The following is a 15,650-nucleotide window of genomic DNA, read 5'->3' on the forward strand; positions in this document are numbered from 1 at the left end:
TGAAATATTTAATAAATAAGATAATATAATATTTAATTCTATCATATTTATATATATATTATATATAATATATTATATATATTAATAAATAATATAAATATTTTATAAATAAGAAATATTTAATAAATAAGAGAATTTACTAAGAGTATTCCTAGTAGTTCTTCAGACATTTTAATTTTGTTTCATCGCTTTTTACTTTTTATGAAGAAATTTTTGATTTTTACTGAAATATTTCAAAGAATTTTTTAAAAACTTTTATTTTTATTTGCGTCATTGCTTACAGAAATAAGAAAAGAAAAAAAATAGATACTTGCTTAGAAAACTCTCAAAATTTTATTCTCAAATGCAATAGCGTCACTGACATAGTTTGTCAAAAACTTGTATCCTGTACATTATCGTAAAAGGACAAAAATCTGGATCAAAACTACTTTCAAAGTTATTTTTTCTCGGGAAGGAAAAAAAGTAAATAAATGATTCTTTCTGTGAAACCTTTCAACACAGTTCTCAACAGTGTCTCGACTTTTTTTTTTCTGTATTGCATGCTTCGATGTCTCTCGGCATCTTAAATATATATGTTTGCATTTACTGAAACGGTATTCGGAGATGGTAAAAGAGTTGCCAAACTAGGAAAGTTTTAGTTTCTTATTTCTCGCTTTCCTCCACGCTTTAGCAGCTTTATTTCCCTCTTTTTTTTACTGAATGATCGGACTATTCAAGAGCGGGGCTAAAAAACAAATGAAAATTTGTCCCTGAAAGATCGCGGTTTACAACACCAGAATGGCATCATTCCAGCATGTCGGGCGACATGCCAGGGATTTCCCTATAACCGACAAGGCGGCGACATCATAAGTATCAACAAAACGAAGTGTGTTCCCCATGTCATTCGCTAAGTAGATTTGACACTGCTCATAACAGGATCTGTAAAACGGACGCTTAAGTGATCAAGTTTTTGTTCACTATGAGAGCGACTGACAGTGACAGTACAAGTTAGCAATACAATGGAAACTTCGAGGTGAATTATTATAAGCAGTTAAAGAACTGAAAATACGATCCTATCTTATTTTGATCTTACTAGTACATTTCAATAAAATTATAATATTAGTAATATGGGTACTTAAATTATACGATTTTTATTTGTTATCTTAATGACTGTTATTAATGATTCAAGTTTACAGTATAAAGGAAGCTTTGAAGTGTATCATTGCGCACGATTAAATTGTCCTAAATCTCCTAAATCCAAGTTTTGCAGTATAACAGAAGCTTTAGAGTGCATCATTACAAGCAGTTAAATAATTCTAAAGCATTATCTTGTTAAATATTTCGACAAAATTAATAATTTCATAAGCAAAACCGATAAAACTATTAAATGATGAAATCTCTGTTTTTTTCTGAACCTATTAGCCCAAAAGTTCTTCAGTATTGTCACAGAATCTTTGCGATGTTACACAGCATTAAGAATATTATAGCACCATCTTGAGAATAATGTATAATTTCTTCAGCTAATAGTAGGAGTACATCAGTGCTAGTTCAAGCTAACAAACAATAAAAGGAAGGTTTTGAAGAGTATCATTATGCACAATCTGTGATAAAATAGGATTTTCATTTCGTAACATTTCTATATGAATAAAACGTATATGCAAAAGAGAAGCTTTAATGAAAAGTTTATTTTCACTGTCGTAGATATTAATGGCAACAACAGTTTGAAATTTGATGAAAATTTCGATATGAGTTGTTGCGCTTTAATAAATATTCTTAAATATTGTGACATTTTATTAATATATTTAAACATTCGATTTAATAGTATTGAATTTAAGTTTGGAAGATCCATAATACAGTACCGGAAAAAATGTTACAAGATAAACGGAACCAAAAATTGCTTGCATTCTTGTGTTTTAATGTACATATTCGTAACAATTAGAATTTTGACATATAAACTTCACATTTTATAGCCATCTGGCATGGATCCATATCGCTGGCCATGAATTCAGAAAATATGGTAAATTAGTTGATATCTATAGTTATTCAAAGTTTCTTCAGCACTTCATCTTGATCATTAATATTGCAGTGTTGTGTCTGTTGAATTTTGCTACCCTTAAAATTCCATGAATTTTCTATCTGGCTAGGGTCAAGGGACACTTTAAAATATTATTGCTATGGTCATTGATAAAATTTCTAGCTACTTTGTCCTTGTATATAGGAGATCCATTATGTGTAAACTAATCCTACTGATAAATGACCTAAAAGTTAAAAAAAGGGTTCTTCCAAAATGTCAACTAATTTCTTACAATCGTAGTTGCATTCTTGAAAAGAAAGTACAAACCTACCCTACTCTTCTTCCACTGAAAGCGCTCCACAACATCACGCCGCCTGGGTATTTAATAGTCATAATTGTAAATTTTGTGTTATACTGAGACGATGCACAGTTTCCAAGTCTCTTTGAACCAATCTCATATTGTGTCATACTGCAAGCAGGCATACAGATGATACACAGTCTTGGAGACTCTTTGAATCAACCTCATTTTGTGGCATAATACAAACTCATACACAGATGATGCACAATCTTTGAGTCTCCTTAAATCAACCTGATTCTTCAGACTGCAAGCCGGTGCACAGACGATGCACATTCCTTGAGCCTCCTTGAGCCAGTCTCATTTTGTGTCATACTGCGAGCCAGAACACAAACAATGCGTAATCTTTTTGAACCTCCTTGAGCCCATCTCATTTTATGTTATATTGCGAGCTGATACACAGACGATGCACAATCTTTGAACCAACCTCATTTCGGTCACACTGTGAGCCGGTATACAGATGATGTACGGTCTTTGAGTCTCTTTGAACCAACCTTATTTTGTATCATACTGTGAGCCCGTACACAGACGATGCACAGTCTTTTTGAAGCAACTAGATTTTGTGTCATATTACAAGCCTCGACATAGAGATTATGCATAATTTTTGAGCTTCTTTAACCCAATCAGATTTTGTGTTATACTGCGAGCCCCTACACAGACAATGCACAGTGTTTGCGCCACTTCGAACCAATCTGAAAATGCTCTCCTAACTTACTTCCACTTTTCAGGTGCTATATCTTCAAAATTCGAACATTTTTTTCTTCATTACTGGTTTGAGTAGGAATTTATTTCTGATACATTGACTTGCTGGATTCAGTCTCTCCTACACATGGTGGCAAATAGTAGTAATTGAGACTTTCTATATGAGTTCGTGCTGCTTGTTTTTAAGCCTATTATAGAAGAATTCAGCATCGCTTTCAAGAGTTTTAGATGTTCCAGAGCCAGGTATTATTCATGTCCCTGGAGGTAATGATGTCGCCGATAACTTCATATAATTAATTGTCTCTTTCTCTCTCTCAATAAATTGTATACAGCGATCAGTACTGTTCCTCTTTCTCATAGATTCAAGGCAAGGCATTTCTCTTCTATTTTAAACTTCTTCCTATCTATAAAATGAAATGAAAGTAAATACGTTAAGAATCTAACTTTTATAAGAAGGAAAAAAACACTAATCGATCAGCAATGACGTCACAGATCACTTCAATTGATTAATTGTCTCTGGATTCAATTGATAAATTGTCTACAGCAATCAATGCGCCAAATTTTTCTAGTAGAGTCAAGGTATTAAATTTCTCTTCGATGTTAAGCTTCTTTATGTCAATTATATCCAGTGGGCGTAATATCGCACTGGAGGGGGTATCTAAGATTTGAGGATAAAAGGTTTCAGGCATGGCGATTAGTTCTCGCCACCCGGGTGGGTACAGAAATGGTGTTAGATCAACTACTTCCCTATGATGGGACGTGCTTCCGATGGGAAGGATTGTATCGTGGCCGGTGATAGCTTTTAGGACTCAATCTCAGTTCCCATCCGTAAGGTCGGGGCAGTCTGATCATTCAGATTTAGCCGTGTGTCTTCAAGGTGGGTCATTGTAGTCAATGTGTGATTCAGTGGGTATAAATACGTTAAAAAAGAAGATTTTATTAGAAGAGAAAACCTCTCATCGATCACATCATCGTAAAAATGCTTTTGGCGTAACGAGAATCGACAGGGTGGAAAAGGATCGCCAATGGGGTGCAAATGTCACCTGATAAAAATAAGTGCCACCCACACTATTATAACAAGGATGACAAGGGAATTAATGATTTTATATATAAAGCTTTTACTTATCGCACGAGTGGGGTTTTTTTAAATTTACTTCCAAACTTTTATGTCTATTTTTTCACAAACATTGTAAACTTCAAAGTATTCATTAACATTGTACATAAAATGTTCCTAATGCTAGCTAATGTAAATTAAATCCTGCCAATTTGAATTTTTAAAAATGTCTGTTTATGAACTTTTAGGTATAATTATTTGCCATTAAGCAGATTATATTATTGATGAAAGGGAGTACTGGAAATGAATGATTTCTCTTTAAACCTCCCAAGAAAGTATTTGTTTGGCTCGCTCCATTAAAGAATTAACAAGACATAAAGGGAATTATGGAAATGCTAGGAAATATTTTAAAGGCTAGGGCTCGCTTCACTATTTTTAGCCTTATTGATTAGGTCTTTATTGACTGGTTAGCTCCCTCGTCGAGGTTTGAGTATACGTCAAAGACTTAAGCATCCATTTACCTTTAGGGATTAAACTATGAGAATAATAGTTCTCCATTTTTAAATTATAATTCATTTCAATTTTTATTAAATGTTTGAAGTATCGTTCATTACGAAGAAATCCTATTTCTTGATGCAAATACAAAATTTAAAAAAATGCAGGATTATATTGGTGTTCTAAAAATAAGTTCTATTCAAAAGTAAGGAGCTCAAAGCAAAATATTTAAAACGTGAAGCTGCGATAAAAAATACACTAAATCGAAATTTGAATCCCTCTAATATATTTAAAACTAGCCGCCTTTGGCAACCAGTTGACTCTCCAGGATTAAAGATTGCTACAAATTTCAGTTAGATATTTTCTACAACTTTATCTTAATACTTTTAGACAAATTTCATTTATATTTCAAATTTGATCGGCATAAAACTTATACAATTTTGGAATCCTGGTATCACTTTCTTCAATGGATTATGCATTCCTCTAATTTTCGGCTCATAATCTGTAGTTTATAATTATCACCCCAGAGTGCGTCAAAATTGAGTATGCGAAGCTTCCGACATGGTGATTATTAGTTCTCGTCGCCCTTTCGGTTGCTGAAATGGTGTGGAGTTGAAGATGTTGGGACATATCTAATATAGGAAAGGTTGAACCATGGCCGGTAATGAATCTTAGGATAAATCATAGTTCCTGCCAAATCTGTCGCGCTATTCCAATGATTCAGATCTAAAAATATTTCTTATTTTTGTTTTCTACTTTTTACTCTTTAATTTACGATTCATTATCTCTAACATTTTCAATTAATATTTATTATCATTTAATTTATCCGAATTCCAGATGAAAGAGCAGAATAATTTAAATAGCATTCTTTAATTTATTAAAATAAAATTTTTCTGAGTTAAATTTGTTGTAATAGTTAACTTATATTTTAATTTGAGCTTTTACCAATATGATGGCAATACATTGATAAGAGCTAATTTTTTTTCATTCGCACATAACGTTCTCGTTCAGTTTAAATTCTACTTTTATTCTGTGAGAAATAAATAGAAAATATGGTTAAAATATTTTTTAATTCATTAAAAATAAAAAAAATTATACTGAAAAATATCAATATCAATGGGCAGATAATATTTTGAACTCCAAGAGGATGTAAAAACCACTCTGGGTTGTAATATTTTCAGAAAATATCGCGAAAAAACACAAAAATTCTGAAAATATTTAATTAATTAAAATTCTAATAAAAAAATTAAAAAAATTGCTCCGAGGTACACATTTCCAAGGTATCCATGTGCTAAATTCGATAGACTTAAATCAAATGGTCTGACCTCTAAAGCGCCAACACACACACACACACACACACACACACACACACACATACATTCATCTGTTCTCTAAGTAGATTTTGTTTAACGTATAAACATCTTTTTTTTATAATAAAATATTGTTTGGATATGTTGGACTATGGGAAAAATATTTACTATCCATTTGAGCACGAGAAACTTATATGAATAATACGGCAAGAACAAATGCATTACCAGTGACATACATTTGCTTCAGTAGTGATTAACATGTTGATTTTTTTTTGCCTTGCTTTCCAAATTTTTATAAAAAAATGTATTTTATTTTTTAGTTTGGTAATTAAAGTGACCTTTTCAAACTTCTTTCTTTCTATTTTATTATTTATTCTTTCTTTTTATTATTTATTTTCCATTTATTTTTTATTTTTATTTTTGTTCTTTTCTATTTCTAGTCTTTTTTATTTCTTTCGAAATTCACTTAATTTCCAGTCACTTTTTTAAAATCCATTATTAATCGGTTCTTTTATGGAATAAGAATTTTATGAAAAATAATTGGCTAACTTTGAATTTATAAATAACATGCAATTATATAAAATATCAGAATTCCCCTTAATCACGAATTCAATAATTACAAAATCCCCCATTTAACATTCAAGATAAAACCAGATAAAATATCCTGATAAAACATTTTGAAACAAGCTGATAAGTATATGGTATTTTTATTGTAGCAAAAACTGAAATAGTTTTGAAGAATTCACTTTTTCAGTCTGAGTATTTTCAAAAATAGATTGATAATTTGCAATTAAAATAAATATTTACAATTGACTTTTAGTGAAATATGGTCAGAAACTCAAATATTAAAAAAAAAAAAATTGCATCAGATAAAATATTCTGATAAAGGAAAAGAACATTTCGAATATGGTATTATTATTGTAGCAAAAACTGAAAAAAGTTTTGAAGAATTTCCTTTTTCAGCATCAGAATTTCCAATTACAAAATGGTAATTTACAATTAAAATAGATATTTATAACTGACTTTAACTGAGATGTAGTCAGGAATTCTACAAATACGAAAATAAATTAGGAATTTTTGCAATTCAAAGTGGTTTTTTACAGAACTATAATGACGTTAATTTCGCCGTGTTTAGTTGAATTATCCCTATTTATAGACGGCATCATATTTATACTAATTGAAAAATGCCTGATGCTTATCATATCGTCAACAAATCCATCTAGAAATTACGTTTACATTGAAAATTGTAGCTAAATTGCACTCTGTATTATTTTCAACTTAATGATGCTTATTAACTATTACTAACTAACGTTCTATAACTGTTATTATCCATAAATTATGTCATTCGACAGACATAATGCAATAATTTGGAATGGAGTTACTTGTTTGATCGTAAACATTTGCAGAGAAAGTTTTTTTTCCAAATTATGGTTAGATATTTATTTAAGTTATGTGACTACGTTAGGAAAGATGTTTTTGAACAACGTTTAAAAATAGCTATTTTTTGAATATTTGCATAAAAAAACATTTAAAAATCATATATGAAATCATATATGAAGCTGAATCTGTGCACCAAATTTTTAGGACAGGGAATTCTGAAAAGTGGAGATTTGATATAATCTAGCGTTCATTTTTTTTTTTTTTGTTCTTGTTGTTTTTGTTGTTGAGGATTGCAATACTTCCTCTATACTCCGTAAAGATGAAGTATGAATTTTAATGTTTTCCTTTAATAACACCGAAGTATATTAGAATGTAAAAATTATTTTAAAAATAAAAATATATAAACATTTTCTTACTAATATTAATTTTAATTCTCTAGTTTTTTTTCCTAAAATTTTCACAAATTTTTCAAAATATTTTTAAATATGTTTGACAGCAATATTTTTTTCCCTTTACATTACATTTATTTTTGTATTAATTTTTTACACATATTTCTTTTTGTATTATTTTTTTTACCTCTAGCTCTATTTATATGAATTTTATCTTTGCTGTAATTAAAAGAACAAATTTTAAAATAATAAAAATATAAAAGAATCTCGCTTAAATTATAATCATGCTATGGTATTTCAGGCTAAAAACTAGTTATTTTTTCCCTCAATTTTTTCTAGGATTCCAATATTTACATTTCTATAACTCCATTACACTTGATACTTAATATATATATATATATATATAAAACTTTATTTATAACTTAATCAAACTCACTATATTTTATTTTCCTCATATTATCAATATTTGCAAATTTATTGCTCCGTCAGATCTCGCTCAGTAAATATTTAAATTGTGCATTTTATTGTGAATTCTACAATCTTTAAAAATGGGAAGAAGAATAGAAAATAACGAAACGCTGCAAAAATAACGTTATTTCTCATAAAATTAAGGATCACAATTCATTTATAGCGTCTGTAATATAGCATGCAATGAATGGAACCGTCCATTCAAATTTATTCATGGGACTGAAACGATGAACAGTGCACATATACATCTGACCAAAGATCTGACGATAAGGAACTCGAAAATTCTGCTCAAATTGTAAACAAAGGAATAAGAAGTCAATGATAGAAACATCTGTATTCAATTATTTTAATGAATGTTAAGTGTTTCGAGGAGTTAAAATGTCAAGTATTTTTGGCATATCTTTTAGCAATACTCGTCAGAACACACACGCAAGAAGCTATCAAAAGAATTTTAAATATAAAAGTTTTTATATGAATGAACTGAAAAATTCTCCCTTCTCCTCTCTTTCTCAGTAAAAAAATTTCAATAGAATTTTTATTCTACTGAAACTTGATTTCAATGATTTCGAATAGTCAGATCCTGCTGTCTAAAAATGGACATTTTTCTGCCATTTCTGAGAAAGAACGCTTTTATGTTACTTTCAATGTTTTTAATGTCTTTCTTCATCAACAGATGTCACTAAAGTTGTTTTGCTTTAAAAAAATATAGTAAAAGAAATGCAGTTCCAAAATCGCTTATTCTGAAAGAAAAAAGTATTTATTATTTTAAAAGTTCGCTGCTTTTTCCGGGAAAAAACATGAATATCTATGTATATATATATAAAAAAGATGGAAGATTATTATTTCTATAGAATAAAAATTCATGTGGAAACACTATTTAGTTTCCTTTAGAAAAACTATCAGGCTTTTGCTCAAAAAAAAAAAAAAGATTGCATTTATTTTTTAAATATTTCCTAGAACAGGCTTCCTAATTTTTTTTTCATTACTATACAACATAGAATATTTCCAAGAATGCTTCGTCTGCTTTAGCATTTATTCTGAAAAGAGAACCCAAACTGCAAATAGCGTGATATATTTCATAAATAATTTTTAAAACAAAAAAAAATGTATAAATATTTTTAATTACATTAGCAGGAAATTATTTTAAAATTAACACCTTATTGAATTTGTATTTTTTTTTTATTCATTCACTAGCTGCCTTTGGTGACTAGCTAATTCAATGAGTGTTAATTTTAATTAAATCTCTTATATATATAAATTGATGCTCATGGTCTTTTTAAATAATAATTAAATAGCTAATTTAAAGTAATTAAATCTATCTTACTAGCACATAATGGTCAAAAACATCGCACTTTATTAACAATAGATTTTTTACGATATCTCTATAATATATTCCAATTTTCTGAAAGCGAAATAAAATCGTGACTCTGTTAGCACCAAATGCTTAACAACATTCGAATGATATATTCAAGATATTGGCCGGTATATGGAACATCGAACAGTATCGTGGATATATCATATATAATCTTATGCTAATAGAGAAAGATATCGTAATAACAATATTATTGGGGATTTTGTTCCAAAATTGTGCTTTACAAAATATTGTTTTAATGATATTTAGAAGACACAAACAACATTCTGATGATACTGCTGAATATCTTGCGCTTATTGTTAAAAATTATGCAAAAAAAAAATTAAAATTTGGTAAAAAATTAGTATTATTTAAAAAAGCAATTATTAAATTTTTAAATGCTGTAAAACTCAGTTTCGTGCAATAGTACTTTCGAGAATTATCGATAATAAATACCAAAATCTTGACTACTTTTTAATTAACTAAAATTTTAAGAAAATCCTTCCATGTGTTCCTTTACACACCGCAAAGTATATCTGTGCAAAATTCGGAAACTTTAGCTCAAACAGTCCCTCCTATAAAGCTGTATAGACACGCACATTTTTCTTTCTTGTTAGAATTGATAAATCTAAATGAGTAGTAATAAATGTTTTTCATATTTTATGCAAAAGTTGCCATACTCTGCGTAGGGGCTAAAGATGCTACTGTTCTTATAAATAATAAAATTATCAACTCAGACATCTATGATTTTTATCTTTACTTTCGTCGAATAATAAATATGGCAATACTCGATGTTGATATTTCTAAAAAGCTGTATGGCAATGCTCTGATCAACCGGGACTTAGATGATGTATTCATGATACTCGTTATGATATATTCATTGGGTATATATATATATATATATATATATATATATATATATATATATATATATATATATATATATATATATATATATATATATAACATAAACAAAATCAGTTTTTTATACAGAAATAAAATAAAAAAATACATTAAATATAAAATTGTAAATATTTCAAACGATTTTATACGATACATAAACTTTTGAAGTCTATTATTGGTTTGATAGTTAATCTTTTATGAAATTTATTAACTGTTGTTCTTAGATTTTTGAAAAAACTAATATTTTTCATTGTTTTTTAAATATATTTTGATATTTATAATTAATTTTAAATGAACATTTAAATTTTTGAAAAATTGGTATGCGATATTACACTATAAAAGCTTTTGGAGATGCAGCATTTAAGCCTGTAGGATTTATATTGCACTGATGGATTCAACTGTGAATTTGGTTGTATTATGATGTTAAATCTATAGATAAGACAAATATTTTGTACTAATGATTGTATTGAATTAGATCGTGTGATTTTGTAAATTATATCAACATATCTATTACACAGAATTACTCTTAAAGAAGATATAACTCCAAATTGAATGTTCCTTTCTTAGGTTATCATTAACTGTAAGTCCATAACTAGTTACAATTTTTAAAAAAATAGAAAATCAATATATCATATATAAATCAAAACGTCAACTAAAAATGGGTTAACAATTTAAGGATAATTGAGGAATCAAATGGTCTTATAAAGATGTGTATGGGCACTTATGTCCTGACAAAGCTATTAAAAAAAGAGTATGTATTGATCCCCAATATAGAAAATTTCTTAACAAAATTAAATAATAAATCAGTTATTCCACATTTGGCCTCAAAATTGTTTATTCTTTTTTCTAAATACTCCAAAAATTAGTGATTTTTTGAGCAAACAATTTTGATGTTATAAATTTCTTAGACTTCCCAAAGGAATTTTATGACCAATTAAAATATTCAGAAATTAACTGAATTTTTGTGATGTTGATCTTATAATACATCTTTGACCAAATTTTTTTTATTGATTTCATTTATAAATTCAAACTCCTGTTACGAAAGGTAGACCTTAAGTCTGCTTTGTTTTGGATTTATTGATATTATATAAGACCAACATTTCCAATTTTACCATTTTCAGTTAATTTAAAAAACCAACCCTTATGTGATGAGAAAGAATTTAACATATTATTGTACCTTAGATCTGAAGACTGTAAATTTGAATTTATGTTTGTTTTCAAAGTTTGAAAAAACATGCACATCAAATAAACAGTGATTTGTCCACCAAAATTCAGATTTTTTTATACGCAAAAACAAGTTATTTACCTTTTATTATTATTTGTTAAAAATATTCTAATATCTAACGGATTCATTAATTAATGAAGCACTGTTTTTATATTTAAAAATGTTATTTACATATTATTATTTTCTGTAAAAAATTATTCTAATATCTTACAGATTCATGCAATGCAGTGTAAACATTAAACATTAAATGTTAGTTGTAAAAGCATTAAATGAAAACATTAAAAGAAATTACGTTTTCATTTAATTAAATCATAAAATCATTTATTAAAACCATCACCATGATTTTAGTTGAAGAGTGCAAGTGTATGAAATATCGATTTTTTTTAGTGCACTCATTTGAGATAATGATTATCATTATCATCGCATGAATGACAATCTTGTTAGTTTAAACTGTAATACATGTGGTCACTATGCCCCAAATCATCATCATAATAATAATTATACAAATTCAAATCCATTGTATATAACGCGTGGTCGTTCAAACATGAGTATGCCCTTCCGATATGCTAACTATTTTTTGTGATATATATATATATATATTCTTATTGTTTAGCATGATATCCTTGAAATTGTAATATAGTTAACAACTTCTTTCATTATTATAATTGTTTCGTACGCTAAAAAGAAAAAATTTAAATCATAACTCAACATTTGGTACCATATTTGTAAAAAAAAAAAAAAAAAATGCGGCTGTACTAGATTCTAACAGTACTCTAATAGCTACTCTTTGCAGTAGCGCCATCTTTTGACCACAGTGGCTGATGCTTTGTTCTTTGCAAGCCTCAAAATATTTACAGTTTTTGTTATTGAAGCTTCATAATACGTACTTGGACTTTCATGGCTCCGATAAAATCTATCAAATCTTATATCACACTATATATCAAAGTATATGATGAACACTTGTAAATTTTATGACAGCTGTTCTGGGATTGATAGCTGTCATGATCACTAGATAGCAGTATCATGAGACTGTATGGTAAATGCTTGTAAATTATATGACAATTGTTAAGGAACTTATATCTTAACTCTTATGGTCATAGACGTCAGTGTCATGAGACTGTAAGGTAAATGCTTGTAAATTTTATGGCAGCTGTTGAGGGACTGATTGCTCTCATGATCCCAGACGGCAGTGTCATGAGACTATGTGGTAAACGTTTGTAAATTTTATTAAAGCTGTTGTGGAATTGATATATTTAACTCTCATGGTATTAGACGGCAGTGTCATAAGAATGTATGGTAAATACTTGTAAATTTTATGACAGCTGTTGAGGAACTGTCAGCATTCATGGTATTAGACGGTAGTGTCATGAGAATGTATGGTAAACGCTTGTAAATTTTATGACTGCTATTGAGGGACTGATAACTCTCATGATCCTAGATGGCAGTGTCACGAAATTGTATGATAAGCACTTGTAAATTTTATGATAGCTATTGAGGGACTGATAACTCTCATGGTCCTAGATGGCAGTGTCATGAGATTGTATATTAAGCGCTTGTAAATTTTATGATAGTTGTTGAGGGACTGATAATTCTCATGGTCCTAGATGGCAGTGTCATGAGATTGTATATTAAGCGCTTGTAAATTTTATGATAACTATTGAGGGACTGATAACTCTCATGGTCCTAGATGGCAGTGTCATGAGATTGTATATTAAGCGCTTGTAAATTTTATGATAGTTGTGGAGGGACTGATAATTCTCATGGTCCTAGATGGCAGTATCATGATATTGTATATTAAGCGCTTGTAAATTTTATAATAGCTATTGAGGGACTGATAAATCTCATGGTCCTAGATGGCAGTGTCATGAGATTGTATATTAAGCGCTTGTAAATTTTATGATAACTATTGAGGGACTGATAACTCTCATGGTCCTAGATGGCAGTGTCATGAGATTGTATATTAAGCGCTTGTAAATTTTATGATAACTATTGAGGGACTGATAACTCTCATGGTCCTAGATGGCAGTGTCATGAGATTGTATATTAAGTGCTTGTAAATTTTATGATAGTTGTGGAGGGACTGATAATTCTCATGGTCCTAGATGGCAGTATCATGATATTGTATATTAAGCGCTTGTAAATTTTATGATAGCTATTGAGGGACTGATAACTCTCATGGTCCTAGATGGCAGTGTCATGAGATTGTATATTAAGAGCTTGTAAATTTTATGATAGTTGTGGAGGGACTGATAATTCTCATGGTCCTAGATGGCAGTGTCATGATATTGTATATTAAGCGCTTGTAAATTTTATGATAGCTGTTGAGGGACTGATAACTCTCATGGTCCTAGATGGCAATGTCATGAGATTGTATGGTAAGTACTTGTAAATTTTATGACAGCTATTGCAGAACTTACATCTTAATTCTCATAGTCATAGACGGCAGTCTCATTAGGCACAATGTTATATGGCAGATGTGAAGCGCTTCAAATACTTTTATAGATGGTCGTGTTAGAATTATTTAGAGCATTATTCGTCCGTCCATCTGTATCTGTAGTTATAAAATTTGGAACAAAATTAGGGATAGTTTTGAAGAACGGTATCTAATTTAGCGGTGAATCTCTAAATTTAGAGCAAAGTTCGTTTATCTAACTTATATATGTTATAGAACACTTTTAGTCATTAGATGCCGAAGCATACTTTTTTTCTTTAACAAGTAATTCTTCATTTCAGCTGTTTAGCTCTATATATCCATCATTTTCCTTTTCTCTTACTAGGAGAAAATGTTCCTGTAGTCCTCGTCGGAAACAAGACCGACCTCGCCAGTGATAGGGTCGTCACCCAAGAAATGGTTGCGGAGGTGACAAAAGATCCCTCCAGAATCTGCAGGTACATAGAAACCAGCGCAAAATCCAATGACAACGTCTCCACACTCTTCCAGGAACTGCTGCTGCATGCTCAAGAACTGGAACAACCACCCCCACAACCTCACTCCTCCAGGCGTCTCAGCAGACGACTCAGTTCTCTGGGCAGCATCAACTTCGTGGTTCGAAGAAAATCGTCGGTGCCGAGGGAAGGAGAACCGAAGGAAAAACCGGATTCCAAATCCTGCGTCATCGTTTAGAACATTTGAACAGAGATCTGAAATGCTCTCACCAGACTTTGTTGGACATTGTGTTGTCTCATTTTTTTTTGATAAAGGAAAGTCCTTTATTTTGTTTCCTGAACAAAAACATTCATCAAAGAGAAGAGGTAACTCTATAATTTATCAGAGTTATTAATAAGTTATTAATTTATTGACTTTTGAAAAGTAATGACTCAGATATGAGTTTGTTGTAAGTAATTTCTACTAATTCAGTGTAGTTTCTTTTAGTAGCTGTAACTTAATTGTCAACATATCTCCATTTAGATATTACTCATTAACAAATTTTTATTTTGAAAAACATTTTTTTTTGTTTGTTTATGATAAGTCAAAATTTACAGTACTTTCCATTCTCAAAACCCTATTAATAATCAAAAGAATATTACTAATAAATTTAAAAAAATGAAATCTGCTATCGCAAATTTCAAGTTATCATGTGAGAACATTATTTTTTAAGTCACGTGACGTGGTATCAACCCGACAGAAAAATATCATGCTGTCGCCTGACTCAATTTGCAATCACCAACATTTAGACAAGTGATGATTTTTGATCATCTCAATATCAATAGTTCTAATTTTTTTTTTCTAGAGGCCAGATTTTTTTTTCATGAAACCAGTTTTAACCCGTTTGAAATAATCATGGAACCATCAGAATACACATGCGTCAATATTTGGAAAGCGTGAGTTCCCCCCCACCCACCCATCTCAAAATTGTTTGAGCTCCATATATATATATATATTACTTTCGATGCATCCCCTCTCTGTTTCCCGTTGATGTCCACTCTCTTTTTTGTGTTTCTTCGGGCGGTAACTTCTTATGACCTTGACATTTATTTTTTGCACGTGCATTTTGAAGCTTCAAAAAACCCAAACCAAAACATCA

At 29.8% G+C, this 15,650-nt stretch overlaps 1 protein-coding gene across 2 annotated transcripts in view; it reads left to right on the forward strand.

Moving 5' to 3' along the window:
• The window catches only part of LOC129961732 (ras-related protein Rap-2a-like), a 142,955-nt gene extending 127,976 nt beyond the window's left edge, over positions 1 to 14,979 (forward strand). For both annotated transcript variants that reach the window (XM_056075281.1, XM_056075282.1), the window contains one exon: positions 14,403 to 14,979. In XM_056075281.1, coding sequence (XP_055931256.1) covers positions 14,403 to 14,749 — 347 coding nt within the window. In that variant the 3' untranslated portion in view covers positions 14,750 to 14,979. The remainder of the gene's footprint in view (positions 1 to 14,402) is intronic.
• Positions 14,980 to 15,650: the final 671 nt, after the last annotated feature.

Source organism: Argiope bruennichi, chromosome 2 (genome assembly GCF_947563725.1).
Source record: "Argiope bruennichi chromosome 2, qqArgBrue1.1, whole genome shotgun sequence".
Taxonomy (NCBI): Eukaryota; Metazoa; Arthropoda; class Arachnida; order Araneae; family Araneidae; genus Argiope; species Argiope bruennichi.